The sequence below is a fragment of the Sus scrofa genome, chromosome 13 (assembly GCF_000003025.6).
Source record: "Sus scrofa isolate TJ Tabasco breed Duroc chromosome 13, Sscrofa11.1, whole genome shotgun sequence".
NCBI classification, from domain to species: Eukaryota; Metazoa; Chordata; class Mammalia; order Artiodactyla; family Suidae; genus Sus; species Sus scrofa.
In genome coordinates this window covers 26,050,098-26,074,933 of record NC_010455.5, presented here as the reverse complement: position 1 = coordinate 26,074,933, position 24,836 = coordinate 26,050,098, and the positions used below count along the sequence as shown (strand labels likewise).

Here is a 24,836-nt window from a genome sequence, read left to right as displayed (position 1 = left end):
TCCCACAGCATGTCCCAAACCAAATCCTCCTTTACCTGGGTGGACTGGCAGCTTTTCTTTGGCTTGCCCCTGGGGCCCTTCTCAGCAGCCAGAGTGGCCTGTCCCAAACCCTCCTTGGACTCCTGTAAGAAGCGCCCATTGGGTTCCTGCTGTAAAGTGCCTCTGGAACCCGCTCACCTGGATTCAGTTGTTGCCGGCACCTCTCAGGATCCTTTGGGGTCTAAAGACTTCACTACCTTGTCCTCAGGGATTCCTCCTCATCTGGGAAGATGCTCCCTATCCATCCTGCTGGCAGACTGGCCACCCTCCTTGGGCAGCCTGTGCCCTGGGGTGGCCAGAATCATCCACATGGTGGCCCTCTTTGCCAGGATGGTGGGGGCCTCCTTGTCTTCGTCTTCCCAGAGGGGGCCAACCAGAGTTATCTCGGCTTTGCCCTCAGAATCTGGAGTCAGGCTCGGTCAGGGGCCTGGGTCCAGCCTGTGAACAACCAGAGGTCTGGTTTTACCTGGGGTCACAGCTGGGTCTAGGGCTGGGATCACTGTCACAAGGTCAGGGGCCTTGGTCTGAGGGCCAAGACCTGGGTCTCCTTAATCATGGGCTGTCAATGGGGTCATCAACCCTGGGTCCTCACCACCTCTTTTCTCTTGTATTTAGCTCTGAGATGCAGCCAAGGAGGAAGGTCTACCCTCTTTGTCACCTGGCTTCTTGGGGAGACCTCGGTATTTGGGTCCCTAAGGCCAACCTTGGTGAAGTCCTTGAAGCACCCACCAGGTGGCGACAGAGATGAGCTGGTCTGGTCTGGTCTGACAGTGCCTTGCAAGGCAGGAGAAGGACCCCAGAATTAGAGGGAAAAGGGGGTACAAGAGAAATTCTGCTCCTGGTTACTCCCATCCCACTCCCACATGATGGGAAGCCTGGGATGTGTGCCCATGACCTTTACCAGCTTAGGACAGTGTCTCAGCCTCTCCCCATTCCTGATTATTCCCCTACCCCAGGGGGGCTTTTCATCTCCTGCCACCTACCAGGCAGGACCTCACCTATGTCCTTCCTTTCTATTGTCCTTGTTTTGGGTCTATGTTTTATTCACTTTCACCCTCCTAGCTGATAACTCTGCTTGTCTCCCCAGACTTGACTCACTAATGGTAGGATTTCAGGCATGGTGGTGGATGGGCCAGGTCCAGGCAGGAAGTTTGAAAGAAGGAGAACCCAGGGAAGTCAGCTGGAGCAATGCCTTTGAATCCATCCCTTGCTGACTGGCATCATCTTCTTTGCCCTGCAGCCTTTGTGTTTAAACCTTTGTATTAGCTGTTTTGTCTCGGCTTTGGTGACATTTGTTCTGGCCTCAATCTTCCTCTTCTTGGCTGAACCCTGGGCAGTAGGAACATGGTCATCTCATACTCCGCGTGCTTCTTGGATGCAGGTAGCCACACAGAACCATTTCTGGGACCAAGGGCAGCTCTGTCAGCTGTTTTGTATTGAGCCAAGAATAGAATTTCTCCTTTTGGTTGGATATAGGGGTTGGGAGAACACTATGAAGCCAGGGTATAACTTCACCACACTCAGAGGAGAGAGAGTACTGCTCAACAAGGTGTGAGTTGAAGGCCATTAGAACCATGTGTTCCTCACATGGAAGCCAGAGGGGTGGTGATGCCTGGCTTCAGTGATGTTTTGGACCAGCTCTCCTTGGAATGGGGGGAGATGGCCACAAGTTGGAAGCTGGTACCCACCTTGCCCACAAGGGAACATCAACCACCAGGAAAACCAAGCCAATCCAACCCAGCATTTATTATTGCACCAGCCTGTTTGCAACCCCAAGGGATCTTCTGGCTATGGCATGGGTAGGAAGCTGTGTGGCCTCAGGAGTGCACAGCAGACCCAGGATGTGACAACCACCAGGCTCTTGTCCAGATGGTACATGGCCCTGAGGACACCTTAGCCACACTCCAGAGGGTGGGGTGAGGATGGGGTTGCAGAGATGGTGGTAATAACAATATCAGTGGCAATACAAATAACCAAGAGATCCAGCTTGTTACAATACATAGATGGCAGCAGTTAAGGGTATGTGTTTTCAGAGTTCCCGCTGTGGCACAGTGGGTTAAGAAACTGCAGCAGCTCGGGTAACTGGGGAAATGTGGGTTAAAGTATCTGGCATTGCCACAGCTGTGGCTTGGATTCAATCCCTGGCCCAGGAACTTCCATGTGCTGCAGGTGTGGCCATAAAATTTAAAAAAAAATGTGTTTTCACTTTACCATCAGCAAGATCTGAGTTCAAATCCTGTCTGTGTGATAAGGTGAAGAATCTGTTCTCTATAAGGCTCACTGTGAAACAGGGACAGAAGTTCTTGCCTTGCTGGGTTGATATGAGGATTAAGGGACCCACTAAGTGCACATCTCTGAGCCTGAGTCTAACAGCTGGCACACAGGTAGGTAGCCAAGGGCAGTCCCCACAGCCCATAGGGATGGGTAGGGCTGGTGGCAGTCTCTTCAAATTGTCCCAGCTATCCTGGGACCACTCCACTTCAATGGGAGAACTTCAGGCACTATTGAGGTGGTGGTGGCAGGTGACCTTTCGGTGTAAGACCTTTGTTCCTTCAGATGATGCATGTTCCCATATGCATTGTCTCGGTATAGGCAGTTGCCGTCCTCTTGAGAGTTACCAGGGACTGGAGTCTTGGGCGTATGCAAATATCTTGCCCTTGATTGGTAGAACGCTTGGGGGCGGAGTCTGATGATAGCTCCGCCCCACAACTTCCAGGTGAGAGCTCTCAGCACTCCCCAGTCTAAGCACTCTTGTCTCCCGAGGCAGGTGCAAGGGCAGCGTTCTCCAGAAAATTCTGGACAGTGACCTGGGGGCCCAGGCAGCCTCTGAGCCCAGGACTGGGTCTGACCTCACCCAGCAAGCCTCTGCCCCTGGTGCCATGGAGGGTAGGTGGGCGCAGGCAGGAGGGGCCGCCCTGGGCCTCTAAGCACCCAGCGGTCAGACCAGGGAGACTTCGGCCTGGAAGCTGGAGGAGCGGCGCGCACTGGGGCTGACACGGGTCAGCATGGAGACCTGCGTGCTGCACGTGGCCCCGTTGCTGCCTCCTGACGGGTGCTGGTATTTGGAGTCCCAGCCCAAGACGCCCTGCTGGTGCCAGCGCCGCCACTTCCGCCGCAGCTCTGCCTGCACCTGGGAGAAGGGAGGGTGGTCAAGCCCGCCACTAGGAAGCCTTCAGCCCTGCTGATTGGGCTGTACTCCATTTAGGGTGTGGAACTAGCTAGTCACATCCTTGTGGGGAGATCAGATCTAACTTGAGAGATCAGAGGCTACCTTGGGTGGTGCAGAGTTGGGACCTCTTAGGAGCCAGGTCCAGTCAAGGAACTGGAGTGAGGAGAGGTGAGAGCCAGAGAGGATCAGAGAATTCAGTCCAGAGAGGGAGAGGGATACTTCCTGGGGGTGGGGGGTGGGGTGGGGGGTGGGTGTATCCCCATCTTCTGATCCCTGCCCTCCAGCTCTCTTAAGCTCATCCAAGTAGATTGCTGTGTTTTGTAACCAGAGCCCCAGAGTGACTCAACTTTCTTCACTGCCTCCACCCATTCTCACTCCCTCTGCACACAGCCACCTAACACAGTACATCTCAAACTCTGATGTGTGCATGAATCCCCTGAGGTCTTCTTAAAAAGCAGATTCAAAGTCAGCAGGCCTGGGGTGGGCTCTGAAATCAGCATTTTACACAAAGACCACAACCTCGAAGTAGCAAGGTTTGACCTTTCCTTGCTCTGTACATATCCCATCAGTATTTCTGGACCCGTGGGCTATCAGAGTTCTGTTTCTCTGCTCCTAAAGTCTGGGAGGGGCTTACCTCACCATTGAGGAAGCAGTAGAGGATGGCCACCACAAAACCCTGGAGAGGAAGGGAGCAGGAGAGGTAAGGCAGGCAGAACTTGGGAGCCCCCAGCCCTGCCCCACCCCCATGTTCCTCTGGTGAAGCAAAAGGCTAAACACACAGTAGGTGCTTAATAAATGCTTATTACAAAGAAAAGACTAGAATCTAGTGGTAAGAGGCCAAGGCGCCAGGCGAATTTCCTTAAAGCCCAGAGAAGAATGCAGCCTCAAGTCGATAGTTCATACCTGGAAAGATCCCACGATGAGCTCAAAGACCATTTTCACTTCGGCCTTAAAATTGTCAGGGAAGAAGGCAAACATGATGTAGTGCACTCCAAATAGGGGGATCAGCAGAAGAGTGGACTTGGCTAGTCTCCTGGGGACAGGGGAGGGGCAGGCACTGGGTATAGGCGTCTACACGTGAGGACACACAGGACACAGAAGATGGAAACAAGGACAAGGATATGAGGATGGACTGTTTTGTGTGTGTGTGTGTGTGTGTGTGTGTGTGTGTGTGTGTGTGTCTTTTTGCCTTTTCTAGGGCCGCACCCACAACATATGGAGGTTCCCAGGCTAGGGGTCTAATCGGAGCTGTAGCCACCAGCCTACACCACAGGCACAGCATCTCACGACCTAAGCTGCGCCTGCAACCTACACCATAGTTCACGGCAATGCCAGATCCTTAACCCACTGAGCAAGGCCAGGGATCAAACCCGCAACCTCATGGTTCCTGGTCGGATTTGTTAGCCATGACGAGAACTCCGGACTGTTGGTTCTTGTAATACTATGTCCATATCTCTTTCTGTTCCATATCTGCAGTACCTGCATTGTCTCTTGCCCCACAGTCTTCCTTGCCTGGACAGAAGCATGCGAGAGAGACACCCCCCTATTTTCGCATTCTAGCGGAGAGTGTATAAAGGAGGGCCAGTGCTAAACCCCAAGGACAATGCACAGGAGTGGTATTTCAAGCTCTGTGACTGCCAATGGGGATATGTTCTTGAGCAACAAGTGATCCTGTTTCCCCTCCCCTAGTCTCAATTTCCCCAGTTTGTACCATGGAGCAAGTGTATGCTCAGCACGTAACAGAGTGGGGCCTGCTGTAAACTTGGAAGTGCTTTGGGTGCTATAAAGTGCAGGGCATCATGCGAGACCAATTGGCTACCGGGAATGAGGGCATTTGGGAAAGAAGTCTTTGTAATTAGGTTGCTAACTACACATGCCCAAGGCCACTTGGGAGGATGGTGGGTGCTCAAGTTTGTGCCTAGTAACCAAGAATGACTCAAGGTCAACCAGTACTGCCCTGTCTTTGCCTTCTCTGCTGTGTCCACTTCCTCAGAAATCGCCGCCTCTTCTGGGATGGCACTCCTACCCTTCACTCTCGACACCAATACACACACCTCCAGCATTCTCTGAAGGACCAGCTCCTCCTTCACTAGCCTTGTGTGCTTGACAGGGTCCAGAGTCACTCTCAATGACTTGCCCCTCTCCCATGGAGCAGGGCTCATTCTGGTTTAGGCTTCCCAGCCACTTGAGCTGACAGCTGACTCAGGCAGTGTGACCCCACGATTCCCTGGCTGGAGATCTGAGGGGTGGGGTGTGTCTCTGCCTCTCTCTTTCCTGCCTTGGCAGTCAGTCCCGGGAAGCCTAAGCCTGGGCCTGAGGACCCACAGCAAACTGGGGGCAGAGAAGCTGGCCTTGATCCTCCCACTCCTTCCTGGACCTCGTTCCCAGCCACACCAATATCCAAGCACTGCCCAGCTCTCCTTGGCCGCAAACTTAGCCCACGCGCCTGAGGCTGACAGATGGAGGCTTTCTTTAAATTGAAGGCTTTGGGGAGGTGGAGAGTGGGAGCTGACAGCCCCTCTGAGGGGAGCTCCATCTCCTACTCCCCCCACCCCTTCTGCCTGCCGACAGCTGTTCAGTTTCCACCTCACCCACGTGAACCTGGCAATGACCAGTTTTCTTTGCCTCAGATTTAAGCCCCTGGGAGCAGTTGTGTGTTGGGGAAAACAAGCCCCACAGGCAAAGTGGAGGAAGAGAGGGCACAGGCCTGCTGTGCTACCCCTTGGCAGACCACAGACCCCTGAGGGGCCTTCCCTTCTCAAACTGGAAGAGAAGCTCCACCTCCACACTCCACAGGAGGGAGTGCTGTCACACCAGGAACGTGAGTCTTAGTCTCATCAGAGAGAATCACAGGATTCCAGAATAGAATCCTAAATCCAGCAGCTCGTGACATTCTAGCCAGGAATCTTAGAACCACAGCACATATTCCTGCAAGAGAAGCCAGGCCAAGGAGAACATTCTAGAATCCCAGGACTGGAAGGCCCTTATGGGATGCCCCAGGTTTGTCTTGTTTATGCAGCCCTGGTAATCAATCTCCCATTCCCATCTGTGTCTACTCACCTTCCTGCAGCCGCCCCCTTCATGTTTCTGTGGTGCTGTCTTTAAGCCTTGTTCTCAGGAAAGCCTGCCTGTTCTCCAGTCCTCCCAAGCTCAGAAACAGCCCTCACACTTTCTAAGCAAGGGTATGACCACGTCCCACAGACACTGTGCCCTCCCCCTGCCGAAGCAATGTGTTCCCAAACCCTAGAGGAGGAGGGAATTCTTGTCAGTTTCCTCATCTGTGAAATGGGGACAATTTAGAGGAGACTGTACATATGAAATGGGAGGATGCCTGGAAACCCCAAGCACACGCCTGGCGTAGAAACTGTGGATGCCGTTATTACTGCTGGGGAGTGCTGAGTCCTGAATATGGCTGTCTCCTTGGTTGACTGGGAGCCCCCCGGGGGCATTCATCTGCTGTGCATATATTATGCCCCCTTTTTTCTTTTTTTTTTTTTTTGTCTTTTTAGGGCTGCATTCATGGCATTTGGAGGTTCCCAGGCTAGGGGTTGAGTGGAATGTAGCTGCTGGCCTACACCATAGCCACAGCAATGCCAGATCCCAGCCATGTCTGCAACCTACACCTCAGCTCACAGGAACGCTGGATCCTTAACCCACTGACCAAGGCCAGGGATGGAACCCACTTCGTCATGGATACTAGTCAGGTTCGTTAACCACTGAGCCACGAAGGGAACTCCCTGTGCCCCCTTTCTGTGCCAGGCACATGCCAGGGACTTTGAACATGGTGTGAACGGACATGGGTTATCTACTGTTTTCTTAAGCTCCCTGATTGGCAGTAGATACACAGTGGGCCAGATCACCTGGTAGGGAAATCATGCAGGAGAAGCAGACCTGGGGCTCACGGGCCTGGTGAGGGTGAGGCTGGGCAGGGGATATGCACGGACTAAGCCAGGTCATGCGGGCAGAGGTGGGCAAGAGCAAGGCAGCTTTTTGGTGATTCTGGAGGGAGCCTTCAGGGGATGTGGGATAATTCTGAGGAGTGGGACTGGGGACACTAGGGAGGCCAGGACCCTGGACTCATACTCACGAGTATGGGCTGTTGTCACTCTTCCCGACATCTGGGGGTCGCAGTTTCTGAACCAAGATTCCGATGATGCGAATGAATAGGATGAAGTTCACCTGGTGGGTGGGGGCCAAGGTCGGTTGGTCAGAGAGGGAATGCAGGGCCTGGCTACCCTTCCATCTTTTTAAAATTTATTTGTGTCTTTTTAGGGTCGCACTTGCAGCATACAGAGATTCCCAGGCTAGGGGTTGAATTGGAGCTGTAGCTGCCGGCCCACACTAAAGCCACAGCAATGGAGGATCCGAGCCTTGTCTGCGACCTATATACCACAGCTCATGGCAACCCCGGATCCTTAACCCACTGAGCAAGGCCAGGGATTGAACCCATGTCCTCATGGATGCTAGTCAGATTCGTTTCCACTGAGCCACAATGGGAATTCCTACCCTTCCATCTTACCACCCCCTAGCTCTTCCCCCTTTGGGAAAGTTATCCAGGAACTGTTCTTCACATCCCCAAGGACTGGGCCTCCCAATCCGCTTTCTCTACTCTAGAGGAAGATCTAGTGGAGAAAGGGATGGGGACAATCCTGCGTTAGGGATTGGGAAGCCTAGGGTTCAGTTTCGACCTAGACACAAGTTTTCTGTGGGACCTTGGAAGACCTGTTGTCTACCCACTCTGGGCCTCAGTTTCCCCATCCCTACATGGTGGGAGGACACCTTACCAGGATGGAGGCGAGGATGGGGGCCTTTATGATCCACCACAGTGAGGAGTGGATGGTGTCCCAGCATCTGGATAGGGTGCGGTGGGGGGGAAATGAGAGAGGTTGTCCTCAGCCAGAGAGAGTCAGCAGTCCTCCTGCTGTCCCCGGCTCTGCCCCCAAACCCTTCAGGGACCGCTGGCCCAGAGTCTATTACTCCCAGGTCCCCCTCACCCCACCAGGAGTCCTCCCCCAAGTGATGTCAGCCAGGAGGAGGGGGCAGGGTGACAGCTTACCCATAATCCTCAAAATGGATTCTGACGATGGTCCACACCATGATGAAGGTGCTGGGTACCCCTGTCGGGGCCAAAGGGGAGAGAAAGAGGAGAGGGCATGGGAGGCAGAGGGAGATATTGGGAAGGAAGAACCAGGGAAAGGCAAGGAGAAAAGGTGGGCTTCCACCATGGCCACCTCTAGTGGCATATACGTACTCAGGTTGTTCACTGGGCAAAGAGGCTCCACTGAGGGGATACAGCTATATGCCAGAGGGACTGTGTTCACCTAAAGGTCTTTTTCTAATCTGGGCAGAGGCATTGTATAGACTAGCAGTAGCCCTGGGTATCTGAAGGGCTAAAGGGGAAATGGAAGGACATTCAGAGGACCTGTTGGGCCCCCAGGTCAGCCTGAGGTGCAGCTGTAGCCAGAGGGCACCTGCTCTGGGAACAGACAATTGGGGGACTTTTATCAACCACTGGCTGAGAAACTTGAAGGCAAGACCTACATCCCAGCAAGACCTAAGGCTGCAGGCTGAGGTGGCAACCCCTCCCCTAATGAGCTCCCCAGCTTTGCCCCCTTGTCCCCAGCCTGGTAGCCCTCCCTGGTACCATACCCCAGCCGACGAATATGTACCCCCAGAAGTACTTCCGCTCAGAGAAGAAGGACACGGCAAGTAGGGTGTGCAGGTAGAGGCCCTCCACCAGCAGCCAGAAGAAGTTGGCCATGACACAGTACTGGAATAAAACCACGGCTGCCTTACAGCCCACCTGCAAAGGGAGCAGGAGACAGGGGGCTCACTGGAGCTGTAGGGGTCCCTGCCTGATCACATCTCTGGGGTGACAGATTTGCAATACAGACTGTTTAATCTCGTTATTTTTGTATTATCACCTTAAAATGTACTCAGTGGCTTTCTCATTATCTCTAATTTTAGATCATCTGAGGCTTTAGAATAAGCTTGCAATTCAAATTATCCATCCATCAATTATCATCTATTCATCTTCCAGTCTATATGTCTATCCACCCACCTACCAATCCAGACATCCACCTATCCACCCATTAGACAACCACTGCCAACTCACCTATTTACCCATCTACCAGCCATGCGTCTCTCCATTATTATCTCTCTGCACCCATCAGCTTTCATCTATCAATCCATCCACATACTCACCTATTTTTCTCTCCATTCATCTACTGTCCACCTACCAGACATCCACTGTCAACTCAGACACTTAGCCATCTATCCAGCCATCCATGTATCCACTTGTCCATCAATCTGTGTATCCATCTACTCATCAGTCTACCCACCCACACCCTCTACCCATCATCTATCTAATTTTTCTTTATCCATCTATACTCTTAGTCATATACACACTATTTACTCATCCACCCATCTCCCAACCCATTCATTTATCACCCTCATTATTCATTTATCTGATTCCAATTATGATGGAAGGTTGCTGGGAGAGGCATGAGGAAGAAGTCTTGCTTGTATTTGCAAGAGTCCCTGAAATGAGTAGGAAGAAGGGCTGTGGATTGTGGAGCAGGGCTTAGGTGGAATTTTTGGGGAGAGATAGAGAAGGAAAAGAGGGAAGAGGAGAGGAAAGTAGAAGCGAGAAAAAAGAGGCAAGGGGAGGGATGATTATTCTTCCTGGGGGCCAGAGGAAGTGATGGAAGAATAAGTGCCCCAGGCAGGTGAGGACAATACCGATTCAGGGGAATACCTGAGTAGGGCAATCAGGGGCTCTGGGTGGCCCACATGGCATGATTAGAAGATCTTCTGGGCCCTCTGTCCTCTCCCAGAATTAGTCTCCCATTTCAGATCAAGACCAGAACCTGTGAGCCAGAGGTTAAGGCCACCCTCCTCCAGGAAGCCCTCTGCTTTTACTCCTCCCTCTACCCAGAATACAGGTTCCCACCCTCCCTTCCTGTGCCCTTCGCTTTGAGACATCCTCAGATGTCCTCCTCTCTCAAAGGTTGCAAAGTCCTTGCTCAGGTCTTACTTCAGTCCCTCCCATTACATGCTATTTCCCCAACTCTCCCCCATCTGCTTTACAGCAAGAATAACTCTGCTCTTTAACTGGACAATTATCTGTGCTTCTCCTTGCCTTAGAAAAGCTCTGCAGAGCTGCTAGTGAATTGGGAAGCCCGCCTCCACAATTATCCTCAACAAGCATGCTGGAGGCTGGAGGCTGTTCCCCAGGCTCCAAGGCTCACACTGCACAGGTCTGAGCCCAGCTCCTGAGCAGGATCCTCTGAGGAGCTCTGGGAATGGCCAGGGTGGTTCCACTGAATGTTCCCTCCTCCTTGTTGAGATGCCTAAGATTCCATCATCAATCTCTGCAGAGATTCACTTTCAATTTCACTCTTCAGGGAGAAGGCACTGCTGACCCCTGAAATAATACACTGCCTCTGAGGCCACTTATGAGACAATGCGTCACTGACTACAAGGGGTGGGTGGGAGCAGGACTGGTCTCAGCTCCAGGGGGTGTGGGGGGGGTGTGCTTGAGCTCAGATTCACCTGGAAATGGCCCTGTTAGTGATGGGCACTGAATTCCTTAAGTGCTTACTTAAACTCCCTTCCCTAGGAAGGTTCAGAGGTGACTGATGGCAGAGGAAGAATAGGAGAGGAGGGCTGTGTGGGTTTGGAGTAGCTCCAGATGGCAACGGGCGTGGGGCGAGAGTAAGAAGGGTGGCAGGGTGAGCAGAGCCCTGGGTATGCAAATGGCAGAGGGGAGAGTTGGAAGAAGGCTTGGATGTCCTTGCACAAATGGGGAAACTGAGCCAGGGAGTTCCCCAAGGTCACATGGGAAGTTAGCAACAGAGGCAGGGATGAGGGCTGTGGGCTTTGGCATGAAGACCCATTTCCCACTGAGAAGAGGTCTTGTGGAGCAGGTCTGTGAACTCCCCAGATGGCCGAACACCATCTCCTGGTGCTGGGAGGGAAGGAGGATGCAAGGAGCTAGAAGGCAAGGTTGGAGAGGGGTTGGCTATCTTTGGAGAGAGAGGGAGAGAGAGGAAGGGGGAGACAGGAGGAAGGACGAGGGGGAAGAAAGGGAGAAGAGGGGATTCAGAGGAGGGACAGAAGAGGGAGGTGGGCCTGGGCGGGTCCTCACCGAGCCCTTGGAGCAGTGGTCTGATTCCTCGCTGTCGAAGAGGGCCAAGTCTTTGATGAAGACGGCGGTGGCCCTCAGGATGAAGGATATGAAGAGGTGCATGTGGATGTAGTTCCGAGTGCAGTGGAGCTTCCTGTGGGAGGCGGCCAGATCTGGGAGGCCGAAGATCAGACCCCCACCCAACCAACATGGTCCAGTGCTCATCAGTGGGGCGGCGGAGCTTGTAGCCTCTGAGTTCAGGCCCTGTCCTGAAGGGGAACCCTGTCCCCAGGTACCCCACCCATGTGTGCAGCCTGGCCCACAGATGCTTCCTCCCAGGGCACAGGCCCCAGCCTCTGGTGCCCTGTTCCCAGGTGCAGGGCCATCCTGTGAGGGACAAGGCTGAGATAGGTGAATGCTGAGCAGCCTGCTGTCTCTAGGGGAGGCTGGCCTTGCAGGGGGGGCTGGGGCAGGGCCATGTGCTGCAGGCTGTCAGTGGAGGAGGGCAGAGCACACCTGGGTGAGGAGTGACCTGGCTGGTCTGCTTTGAGGCCTGTTGCTGGGGCTGGACCTCACCTGAACAGGCTCAAGATGGCGGTGGCGACCAGGAGGGCGGCGAGGGACAAGCTGTAGCCGATGGTGTAGCCGGTCTTCACAGAATTGTAGAACACTGTCTGCTGCTGCTAGAGGGAGGTGGGTGATTATCTTGGGTGGAGCATTGGGGGGGCTCACCTAGGGGGTATTGGCAGGAGCGGGGTGCCCTATATATCCTGCCTCCCTTCCCTGCCTTGGCAGATGAGAAGCCTGAGGCCCAGGGCTCCCAAGAGAAGCTGAGTGGCCCCCTCTCATCCCCAGACTCCTGACCCCTGGTATCCACAGTTGAGACAGTACAGCTTCCCAGGGTGGGGTGGAGGTTGAACTCAACCCTTCTGTCTGCTCCTTCAGGAGGGAAATGTCACATGTTCCATTTGGTCCACCCATTCATTCTTCAGTCACACGTCCAACAGCCCTTCTGGGCCATCCTTGGGGACAAGAATGCTTGTCCCTCTTGTCCCTACACAAGACCCCCTTGCCGGGTGGTGAGGAATGGAGAGCAGTAAAGACACCGAGGGGGAAGGGTAATTCCCTAATTGCGACACTCAGGGGCTGGGGTTAGCGGGAGGAGGACGATCTGGCCTTTCTGGGGAGGCAGGACCTAGATGCCAAGGGCTCCCTGCTGGCCCCTCCCATGGATACACGCAGAGCCACAGTCACTGGGCAGCCCCCCCTCCCCACCCCCGTCCTTCCTATCCCTTGCACTCTTCCAGAATAGAGGCTGGGGGTGAAAAGGGATTTAAGGGATTTAGATCCTGCCTGAGGGTGGGCGTGGAAGGCCTCTGAGGAAATTGCTGGCCTCTTGGCAGGAGTGAAAGCCCTGTCTGCAAAGGGTGTCAGGGATGGGACAGATGTCATCTCAGACAGACAGACTGCCTGCACCCACCAAAGCAGAGACGGACCCTAGCTCAGGACTCCAATTACACTCTAGCCTCCCCATTAATATCCCTCCCTGGCTTCTGGCCCCACATCCTTACAGAGACCACCCCTGCTTCACCTGCTCCAGGGCGGATCCCTGACCTGGGGCTGAGGACAATGGTCCTATCCCTGACTGGCTGATGGGTGTCTGAGGCTGGTTCCTTCCAGGATCCGCACCTCAGTTTCCCCTCTCCATGGGCTCTCTCTGCCCTCCCATCTCCAGGGCTGGAGCAAGGCTCCCATGAAGGAGTGGGGTGGGCTGACCTGAGGGTGCTGCTTCGTGTTTGCTGCTGTGAGTCATTCTGGAAGCCCCCTCCTGCGCCCTGTCAGGGGAGCCAGGGGGTGAGCCTTTGGGAATGGGGGCCTGGAGAGGAAGGAGATTTGGGGAAGGCAGACCCCTGGCATCCTGACTCCCACACAGAAGGCAACTATGCCCCTTGGTGGGAGAGAGTGGGAGGAGCTAGCAAGCCAGGGCACTCTGGGGTGTTTGTGGGGTGCACCAAAGCCCACCTCGTCCAAACCCGATGCCTTGTCATCCATGCCACAGGCAATGGGGTAGGGGCCAGGCTCCAGGGGCGTCCAGCCCTCGTCTGTGCAGTTGCGGCTCACGTTGAGGCCTGGGTGGAGGGCAGGGGTGGAGAGGAGAGAGGATGAGGCTCAGAGTGGACAGGATGGTGTAGCAGGCATGGGGCCTGGCTGTCTGTGCTCAGCGCTATTCCTTCCCACCCCGCCCCCATGGCATTAGGCTCCTGCCGTTCTGACCTAGATGCCCAGGGCACCATGGGGTAGCCCGGGGCAGGGAGAAGCCTCTCCAGGGCTATCAGGGGATCCTCCACCACAGATAGCAGTCCCAGCAGACATTTCTGGGCTCAGTGCTGCCCCTTGTCATGTCTAAACCTGACCCCAGGTGCAATTTAAACTCTGATCCTTGTCACAGGTAGCCTGGATCCTTGGCACAGAATGGTTCCTGACCCCTGGCATGAGTTGAATGCTAACCCACATTGCAGGGCCATGGACCTGGCGGGGCAGATGGCTTCTTATTCCTGTGGGCACAGACAGCAGCCTCTGGCTGGGGTGAGGGGCCCAGGCCTGCCCAGTCCTCCTGGGTTGGTCTGCCTGGACCTACGGGCCTGGGTTTCCCCCCACACTGGGGGTTGGGGGCGGGGGTTCAGATGTGCTGCTGGAGAGGGACCAAAGGTGAGGCAGGAGATGGGTGGGGGTTAGATAAGGTCACAGATGTGAAGTCCTTACAGATGGGGAAGCAGGAGTTCCTGGCAGGAGCACCTGCTAAGGCAAAGTCAAGCATGAGAAGAATCAAGCAGCAAAGGGGTACAGGATCTCTGGGCTGAACCATTGAGGCTGGGGCTCCAGGCCAGCGGCACTCTCCACTGTCCCTGGAGGCCCAGTTCTGAAGCTAAAACACAGAACCACTAAGCGAGCATGTGAGATGAGGGGTACCCCTAAGGCTCCCCACACTCCAGGGAGAGGAGGGGTTGAATAGAAAATAGAAAGAGCCCCCCCCCATCCCAGGACTCATTACAGAGACATTGAGTCCAGGAGAGAGCTGGCTGGCCAGGCTTGTTGTGGGGGAGGGAGGGAGAAGGAGGAAGGAGAAGAGGAAGGAGGGGGAGGAAAGGAGAGGGAGAGAGAAGAGCTAGGAGGAGGAGGTAAGGAGGAGGGAGAGAAAAGTAGGAAAGATAAGGCGAAGTGATGAGGAAGAGCTGAGAGAGATGGGTCCTGACATCCTTGCCCTCTAGCTCCTTTCCCCCCCCTGCACCAACACCATCAGCACCACCAGCATCACCACCATGGTCACAATGCTCACTTTGAGAACTTTCTACATGTACAGCTGTACAGAACACTTCAGGCACATTATTTTGTTGAAGCCCCTGGAGCAGCCAGTGAGGAAGGTAATACCATGTTACAGATGAGAAGTAAGGCTCCAAGAGGCTGGTCACTTGCCCAAGGATACATAGAGAGGACAGGCAGAGCAAGTGTGGTCTCTAGAGTCTTTCCAGATAACCTTGGCCCTCACCTGCACTGAGGTGATGGAGAACTCATTTCAGGTGTGCAGGTGCAGGGCTGTAGGAAGCATCAAGCTGTCCTGAGCTCAGGGAGGGTCACTGTGCATGCATGTTTAATATTTCCAGCTTTGCCAGGTGCTTGGAACATCCCAGGCAAATTCCCCAGTCACTACTTCTGTAAATCCTCCTGCACCATTTGAAAGAGGTTCTTGTCACCCTACTTTATGGATGAGGAACTGAGGGACAGGTGGGAGTGGGGGGATCACCAGGAAGGAGCATCTAGCTGGATCTCTTTCCACTATGAGGTCTCAGGAGTGGCAGGAACGACTCTGCTGGGGAAGGGACACTGGGCGGGGCCTTTCTACCTTGGTGTCCCTTTTTCTGTACAGGCCTCCCAATCATACTGCTGCAGGAAGCTCCCAGGGCGCAAGAAAAGTCCTGTTGCTGCCACTTCTCAGCCCCTCATCTTTCCCCCACTGCAGCTCTGGGTAAGCCAAGCTAGAGGCTTCAACTAGCCCCTCAGCAAACTGCTGGTCCACTTTGGCCCCAGGTCTTAGGAGCTCACTGGGGGCTCTGAGGCCATGCCCCCTGCTAGGAGCTAATTGTTGAGGCAAAGGTAAGTAGGAAACAGGAACAAGGCCAAATCAGCCAGGCTTGAAGCAAGGACACTAAGGCCTCAGGCTTTGGGCTCTCCACTCACCAGAGGGCCCAGGGCTTAATGAGGCCACGCCCATGACCTAGCAGGCACCTGGTGTCATCTTTCATTAGGCTAGTGAGCTTGGGTGACTCATCAGTGTCTACACACTGCTTCACATGCCTTCTGTGGGGGCAGCAGAAAGCAAACATTAATGTGTTAAGGTTAGTGATCAGGAGTCATCATTAGTCCCATTAAAAGATGGGAGAGTTGGAGTTCCTGTTGTGACTCAGTGGGTTAAGAACCTGACTAGTATACATGAGGATGTGGGTTCAACCCCTGGTCTCGCTCAGTGGGTTAAGGACCCAGTGTTGCCTCAAGCTGTGATGCAGGTTACAGATGGGGCCCTGATCCCGAGTTGTGGTGGCTGTGGTGTAGCTCTGCAGCTGCAGCTCCAATTAGACCCTTAGCCTGGGAACTTCCATATGCTGCAGGTTCGGCCCTAAAAAGGCAAAAAAAAAAAAAAAAAAAAAAAAGAGGATGAGAGTATCAAGGCTGAGAGAGGTTGGGTGACTTGCTTATGGTCACATAGCAAGGAAGAAGCAGGCCTTGGATGCAGACCTAGGTCAGCTCAACTCCACATCTTTCCAGGTCCCCAACAGTGTCTGAAGGGGCGCCCTGTTCCCCAGAGCTGGCACTACCTGGATGGCAGGGGACAGCAGTGGGGAATAGGTCATCTTCAGGGCTGGACAGCCTCTTTGAAGGGCCTGGGACTGTGGCCCAGGCCTCAAAGGAATCTGCTCTGGAGGAGATCTCAGTGGAAGACACCAAGGGACCCCAAGAAGCAGCCAAGAGTCTCTTTCCCCCCTCTTCTGGGCCTGTGAACTGACAGACCTTGTGTATGTAAAAGAGACACAGAGGGGCAAGGGACTCTAACCCTGTCCCGGGAAGGACACCCCCCATTCTCCCAGTCTCCTTCCTCTCACCATGTCTCTAAAAGAAGTCACGGCCTTCCTGCCCCCTCACCTCCCTTGGTTCTCCAGGTGAAAACCCCACTCAGTGATTAGAAGTAGAAATCAGGAATCATCTCCTCCCCACTCCCCCCACTTTCTTCCCATCTGTCACCAGGCCTGTCCCAGCCTCTCTTTCCTCAGCACCAGCACCACCTCATCTCCCTGAATTAGGTAGGAGCCTTCCGATGGGTTGCCCTGCTTTCTTACCCCCTTCACCCTGCTATCACGAGAGAGCCAGAGGGATTGTTCTAAAATCTAGGCCTGACCATGGCGGCTCTTGCTAAAATGCTGTCAATGGCACCCTGTCCCAGCCAGCCAGGACAGTCATCTTAGGTTGACAAGACTGCCTTATCTATGGCCTCACAAGGCAGGGAGTCTCCTACAGACCCCATAGACACAGGCGATATACACTGTGGTGTTTCCTCATCAAAATAGCTACCCTATCTCTTACTCTTAAAAAAAAAAAAAAAAAGTCTCCTCAAATATTTAAAGGCAAAAACAACACAGATGAAAGGCATGCAGACTGCAAATAAAAGGCCTAAGCCTCCATAAACATTTTGGTGCCTTGGTGAGCAATCTTTGCCTGGCCAACCCTTCTTCCCAGGTTCTTTACCCGGCCTGGGCAAATGACTTATTTTTAACTCCCTACTATCTTTATCATCTACAAGGTTTCTTCAACTTTCCCTGTAGAACCAGGTCCCTTCAAACCCTTCCAGGGAAGACACTCCTTCCCCATTCTTATTACCCAAAGGGGCAGGCGTTAGGGTTGCTGTCATCCCTACCCCACACTTCCCTTACTTGTGAACTTTTCTCTTTGGAATTTAGGGTCAGTTGCTCACACCTTTTTCATTTAGTTGCCCAGGAAAACACACCCCCTTTCCTTTACACATTCAGCCTCCAACCCAGTCTCCTATTTCCTGCCGTCATTTTCAGAGGCTAAGGCTGCCAAATACAGCGGTGCAGGTTGTTTGCTGCACAGGGGCATCTGGCTCGTGGTCCAGGGGCCAAAGTTTACTTCATATTCAGCTGGTCACCAGATGGGTTCTGGTGAGAGGGTGACTCCACCTGAGGAAGGGCCGCCATTCTTTCATGTGCCCAAAGGCTCAGTGTGGGCTCCACTGAGGCTGGCAGCCTCAGAGTTAGCCAGATGGTGGGCTGCAGTCCAGGTTCTCAAGTGAAGGAGCTGCCTTTACAATTCCATCAGGGACAGAAGGAAGAGCCTCCGGAGGAATGCAATTAGCATAGTGTCAGAGTGGAATGCAATTAGCAGGCGCTTCCAGGGATCTGAGGAAAGAATGGTTGCCAAGCTCTGCTGATGGGAGTGAGGGCTGCTGGAGGAGCTACCCAGGCATGGGGTCCCCCTGGAAGAGGGCTGGGCTAGGTGGGCGCTGGCCTGTAATACTCCACACCCGTGGCTGCTCCCTTAGGAAGGGCATCCTCAGGGAAGGTGTCCAGATCTCCCCTTCACTGCTGAGGCTGCAGCACTGAGCACTGGGGAGCAAAACTGGCCTGTCCCAATGGGGCCATTTGGTCTACTTCCCATCCCCGCTTTACAAAGAGAGAAACAGGTCCAGAGAGGGAAAGGCAACCTGGAGCGAGAGACTTTCTGCTCATCCTCTGAATCCTTACCTAGGTCCTGTCCATCATCAACCTTTTCCATCCCAGCCCTGCTCCTCCCTCTGTCCTCCCCAGCTCATCAAACCTAGACCTGAGTGGGGGCACACTTGACTCCTCCCTCCCCTTCACATACCCCTCCTCCCACCCTCCCCTGCCCTGCTCTCCACCCGAGTCCAAACCATCATCATCTCTCATCTGCCTTGGGGCAGTGTCTTCCCCTTTGTACTCTGAGAATCATTTCTTCTCCCAGAAACCATCAATGATAAAGTTAAAAGCCTGAACTGGACTGTGTCTGTCACCCGCTAAACCCCCACAGTGGCTTCTCCGTGAACTTGGGAAAAGCGCAAGTCCCATCTGTAGGAGCTGCGTGGTCTGGCCTCTGCCCGCTGGCCTCTTTCCTCTTCTCCCTCCCCTGACTCTCCACTCCAGCCACACTGGCCTCTGAGTTTCCTCAGGGCTCATCCCGTGGGCTTTTGATCCTCTCAGCGGTTCCACCTCCAGCATCTTTGAGGCTCTTTCCCAGCCCAGGTCCTCAGACCTCAGCTGAAGTATCACCTCCTCAGGGAGGCCGCCATGATTCTGGCCTTTGCTTTAACCTCTTCTCCCTCTGAGTACCACTTACCATTTCTAATACGTGTGTTTGTCTCTCCAACTAGAATGTTAGTTCCCTATGGACAGACAGCATTTTACTCCTCTGTGTTTTGTCTAGCCCCATACTGGTCAAACTAGTAGGTGCTGAATGAACATTCACTGAATGAAAGGATGGCTGACTATGTACCCTAAGCCTCTTTAATTATGCAGCAGCAAGGCAGCCCACTTCCTTTTCTTTTCTGTCTTATATGTGAACATTCACTTAAGCAGAACATGAGAAGGTGTGTAAGCAAGGCTGGTTTTGCAGAGTCTGAAAGATCACTGCTTCCAGGCAGTGAAAGATGGAATCATAACCAGCCTCAAACAATGGGAACATGGGAGCCGTAATTTAATCAAGTATCTGTCAGTCAATCAGTTATCAATTGCTGAGCAAATATTTAGTGAGCCGTTCTCACATGCTTATCTTTCTGTGAAGAGCTAATCAAATCCCATGAGTTCTTCAGAGAACTAGTGCCAGTGCAGCCTCTTTCAGGAAGCCCCCCCTGATTGCTCCAGCACCTCTGCAGACCTACTTTGCCTTCCCATTTCCTTAAGAGGTGAGTCCCGGAGTTCCCGTCGTGGCGCAGTGGTTAACGAATCCGACTAGGAACCATGAGCTTGCGGGTTCGGTCCCTGCCCTTGCTCAGTGGGTTAACGATCCGGTGTTGCCGTGAGCTGTGGTGTAGGTTGCAGACGCGGCTCGGATCCCGCATTGCTGTGGCTCTGGCATAGGCCAGTGGCTACAGCTCCGATTTGACCCCTAGCCTGGGAGCCTCCATATGCCGCAGGAGCGGCCCAAAGAAATAGCAAAAAGACAAAAAAAAAAAAAAAAAGAGGTGAGCCCCACTCCAGCAGACCCGACTCCTGCCACCCAGCTCCCACCCTTCAACTCAGGGCTCTTACCTTGAGTGGGAGAGAAGAGCTTAAAGATGAGAGGGCAAGCTAAGACAACCACCTGTCCCCGAGGGGTGGCCGGCCAGCAGGTGAGGTTGTCCCACATCTTGCTGCAGCCTGTGGGGTGAAGGCATAGGACACATGGGTCAGCATGGCCACCAGATGCCTCCAGCCTTGAGGCCTGAACCCACAGGCACCCACTCTCCTCCTCCTCCAGGCTTTCATCTTGAGAAGCCTCCAGTCTGAGAGGGGAGGCACAGTCCCACCCAGGCTGTACAGGGCTGGATAGGGAGTGGGGAGAAGGCGGCATAACTGCTGTCCCATGGTCCTCGGTGAGTGGCAGAACGCCCCCTGGGGGTGCTATGAACAGTGGTGAGGGTTTTGTTTGTTGCAGAGATTTGGGCAGGCAATAGGGATGCCAGGCAGCCACCCCGCATGGTCCTGCACGGTCCTGCACAACGATGAATTGGGTAGCATTTGGGACTTTCCACTGAGCTGCTAAGTGTTTGCATAGGTGAAAAGTTTTTGTAATGACCAAAGCCTAGACTCTTACTTCATTTTACACATAAACACAAGGTACTCATTGTACGCATTCAACAACACAGGTTTTCCATAAATGCAACCACGGAGTAAAGGGAGAGAAGATTGGGCTTTGCTGTGCTCTGAATGATACTAAGAGCTGTTCAATGTTTTGGAAAATCACATTACCTATAGCAGTGCTGCCAGTGAACCTGGGATGGTGAATCAACTCCCATATATATCAATCTACATTTAAAGCTCTCACATTCCCAGAAGTTATATTTATAGGTACAACCTTTAGACTATGTTTTCTTATCTTTTGGTGTGATCATGCTGGAATGTGTACACAGTGTTTTATTGTACATTTCTTTACTCTTCATTTTTGTTTTACGCTACAACTAGAACATCGTTAAAAAACGTGTGTCCTAAATTTCATTTTATAATAGTAAGGAGACATTAGAAAATATTTGTTATAAAAAGGAGCTGTTGGGAATGATAAGATGAGCCGTCTTCATAAAACTCACAGAACAACATAGATGCCCCCAACCAAGTCGAACTATGAATTGTGACAGGGGGTGGTGACCAGGCAGTGAATTCGGAGAAAACCCTGCATGGCGGGCTGTGTTCTGTCCACTGTGTACCTATTAGCCTTGGCGGGTTGGCTGGTGAAGGATGCACAGTGAGGTCCCCAGGGGTCTGCTTTAATAGGCAGATGCAAAGGTTTTGCCTGTTCAGGGTATGGGTGCCCTTGAGAAACAAGGCCTCCTCTGGATGCCCTCCCCTAAGGGAGGTTTAATTGTCTCTTTGCAACCCTGCCAGTCCCATAGATTTACTCAGGAAACCCAACCCCTGAGCCAAAGTCAATGCCAGCTGGGCCAAACCCAGCCCAGCCCAGGTCCGAAGGTTCACGAGTTCCCAAGCAGGGGGCCTGGGAGGAGGAGGTGGAAGGACATCCCCACTTGGGGAAGAACCTCAGGCCTGAGTGCTGAAGTGGGCTGGCAGCAAGGTGTGGGACCTTTCCAGGCTCTGGCAGCCAGGTGGCACCTGCAGCAGAAGGCTGAGAACACCTGGATCTCCGAGGCTTGGTCAGAGAGCACAGCCTCTGTGCCTCAGGGACCCCATCTGCTACTGCCCATCCTATCTTGAGTCTTCTGTGGCCTCACTCCGGCTCCCAGTCTCTCCTCCATTCCTGTGCCAGCCTCTCTGGAGGCCATGTAGTTGTCCTCCAGACCAGTCAAATCCTGCTAGTGATTTAAGACCCTGTTAATATCAGCAGAAAACATGTATGTAGTCTTTACATGCAGGAGACTGTTCTACCCTCTTTACGTGAATAACTCATTTAAACCTGCCATTTTTCAGATGAGCAACTGAGGCACAGAGCAATTAGGTAACTAGCCCCAGATCACACTGCTGGTGAGGGGGACAGCCTGTTCACATGCTCTGTCTCCAGCAAACCTCTTGCACTCTGCTTGGTCTGAAGGGCTCTATCCTCTTTCTGTGGGAATTTTGCTCGGCTGGATTGTGTATAGCCTTGACAATGCTGGACACACCCTGTCTTGCAGGCCAGCTATTATGTCTGAGTCTTTGCCAGGCTTTGGGCTCTCTGGATCTCCAGCAGCCCAGGTCAGGAGTGGATTCAGAGCTGAGTCTCTGGCCCTGAGTTCAGCTTCACCAAAAGTGGCACAGTGGGGAGGCTGGGCTCTGCCCTCAGTGTGTGTGGGAGCATGCTAGGCTCAAGGAATCTCAGTACCACCAGGGCTGGGCTATAGACTGTGCTGAGCAAGGGGGGACAGCCAGAAAAGAGGGGCCAGTAGGGAGAACATGGTCAGGGAGGGTTCCTACAGGAGAGAGCAGGGTCAGGAGCTGAGAGAGGATGACACCCAAGAAAATGCTGGGTGCCTGGAGGGCCTATTGTTGTGAGCTGGGCTTGGGAGTATTCTCTGTGTATCTGCCCCCAGAGAGGCCACAAAGGTCCCACCACACATGTCACCAGGCCCACAGAGACAAAGGGCCCAGGATGGCTATGTGTGTCCACTGGGGCTACCATCTCAACAGGAAAGAAAGCCCAGCTTGGGGTGAGGGATGGCAAGGCATGGTTGGGACCTCTGCTGTGTCATTTTTTATAGACATATGCGCATAGAATGACAACATACTGACAAGCACTCCCAGGCATATAGAATCACAGGCACACATGCAAACATATACACACATACATGTACTTGGACATGAAAAGGCCAGACACAAGCAAATTCAGGCACAGAGAGACACACACAACTCACAGACACAACATTTATAGACACAACTGAGCGTATCATAGACATTCACACCCCCCCCAACACACACACACACACACACACACACACACACTCCAACACACAGAGGTACAACATACCAGGCAGACATATCCACGCAGGTCCAAGCTTACCCAGACACATTTTCCTGACACACAAACTCAGAGTCAGACCTGGAGCTACAGACACCAGAGGCACAGATGCAGCCCCAGACAGACATGAGCCAGGAACACACAGCTGGATATGCATGAACATGCACAGAGCCCCTCACAAGGCCATGGGCAGACTCACCACCCACAGACCCAAACATGCTCTCCTCAGGATCCCAGGCCAACTGCCTGGCTTTAGGTTGTTGGCACCTGACAGGCACCCTGTGCCAGCAATGACCTCACTGGGATCACGAGGGTGGCCTGCCCTCAGGGCCTGGGAGGTGCTACAGTGGGGCCTAGATTCTGAAGTCAGGGCCTCTCTGGGCTGCCACGATCCCGGATCCCACTGTTGGGGCCTTCCAAGTCCCTGTCTGCAGCTTGGTGCTGCCCATCTTCCCTGGAGGATCGGGGGTACATAGGCACCAGGCAGGGCCGGCCACCCCTCCACCCAGGTCACAGTCTCAGGGCCCCAGGAGACAGGGGTTGGTTCCTCCTTTAGAGCTGGGAGAGGCAAAGGCCATCTGTGAAGCTACACATACTTACGGTGCGGGAGGCACAGAGCCTGGGCATCAGGGCCCCAAAGGAGGGACCCAGGAGGAGGTATACAACTGTCAGCCCCAGAGACAGGGGTTGGACCGGGGAGCAGGAAGAAAAGATGCTCCCTGCTCCTGAGTGAGGCTGCTACATAAACTGTAAGCTCGGCCTCTGGGAGGTGACTTGGGAGGGAGGCACAGAGCTGGCACAGGCACCCCACTGCTCTCTCCCATCCTTCTCCCTCTCAATGAGCCTTGAACCCTATACCCACTCCTTGCTCACCATGGGAAGTCTATCTTGGCACCTCCAACTTCTCAGCCTCTCTGCTTCTCCAAATTCTATCTGCCCTTCTGAGTCAAATGGCACCTTTCAAAGGAAGTCTTATACTTTTACCCGTTCCTACCACAGTACTGCTGAGCCAAGTGTGGGGCACACAGGGTAGGGGAGTGAAGATTAGAGGGTGCTGCTATTCACCATAGCCAGGTCATGGAAACAACCTAAATGTCCATTGACAGATGAATGGATTAAATGTGATATGTATACACAATGGAATACTACTCAGCCATAAAAAAGAATGAAATAATGCCATTTGCAGCAACGTGTATGCAACTACAGATTATCATACTAAGTGAAGTCAGTCAGAAAGAGAAAGACAGGAGTTCCCGTCGTGGCGCAGTGGTTAACGAATCCGACTAGGAACCATGGGGTTGCGGGTTCGGTTCCTGCCCTTGCTCAGTGGGTTAAGGATCCGGTGTTGCCGTGGGCTGTGGTGTAGGTTGCAGACGCGGCTCGGATCCCGCGTTGCTGTGGCTCTGGCGTAGGCCAGTGGCTACAGCTCCGATTCGACCCCTAGCCTGGGAACCTCCATATGCTGCGGGAGCGGCCCAAGAAATAGCTGAAAAGACAAAAAAAAAAAAAAAAAAAAAAAAAGAGAAAAGAAAAAGACAAATACCGTATGATATCACTCATACATGGACTCTAAAATATGGCAAAACAAAGCCATCTACAGGATAGAAACAGGCTCACAGACATGGAGAACAGACTTGTGGTTGCCAAGGGGGAGGAAGTAAGGAGTGGGATGGACTGGGAGTCTGGGATTAGTAGATGAAAACTATTACATTTAGAATGGATGAACAAGGTCCTACACAGGGAACTATAGGTTCTGCACAGGGAACCATAAAGTCCTGCACAGGGAACTATATCCAATCTCCTGGGATAGATCATGATGGAAAATAATATAAAAAAGAATGTATATATATATGTATGACTGAGTCACTTTGCTGTATGGCAGAAATTGGCACAATATTATAAATCAACTATACTTCAATAAAAAATATGCTGGTAACATGGGATATACATATGGGGATCCATATCTCACAGTGAGCAAAAAAATCAATTCTAAGTGTGAACAATAAAACCCTAGAGCTTTTAAAAAGTTAAAAAAAAAAAAAAAGATTACACAGTGCTGTCATTTGATCTGATAGCCCTGCAGCTGGCCTGAGGGCATCCCTGGCACCTCCCTTCACACTGCCAGGCCTGAGTTGTCCCAGACTTCCTGGGAATTTGGGTCCACATGTGCTCAGCCTCTGAGTCTGACCTTGTCTAATCAGCAGGATGAATTAATGGTTCATGTGGCCTGCTAAGGGTGGATTAGGATAGCAAGGCCAGTGTTTGTGCCTAGGT

The 24,836-nt window shown here is 53.1% G+C and overlaps 1 protein-coding gene across 8 annotated transcripts in view; it reads right to left on the bottom strand.

Moving 5' to 3' along the window:
* Positions 1,766–24,836, bottom strand: part of VIPR1 (vasoactive intestinal peptide receptor 1) — a 36,559-nt gene continuing 13,488 nt past the window's right edge. For 3 of the 8 annotated variants that reach the window (NM_214036.1, XM_021068243.1, XM_013981508.2), the window contains 11 exon segments: positions 1,766–3,169; positions 3,843–3,884; positions 4,112–4,241; positions 7,296–7,387; positions 7,993–8,059; positions 8,265–8,325; positions 8,858–9,011; positions 11,358–11,490; positions 11,913–12,016; positions 13,359–13,465; positions 19,670–19,777. In NM_214036.1, the coding sequence (NP_999201.1) occupies positions 2,978–3,169; positions 3,843–3,884; positions 4,112–4,241; positions 7,296–7,387; positions 7,993–8,059; positions 8,265–8,325; positions 8,858–9,011; positions 11,358–11,490; positions 11,913–12,016; positions 13,359–13,465; positions 19,670–19,777 (1,190 nt within the window). In that variant the 3' untranslated portion in view covers positions 1,766–2,977. 8 annotated transcript variants of the gene reach the window in all.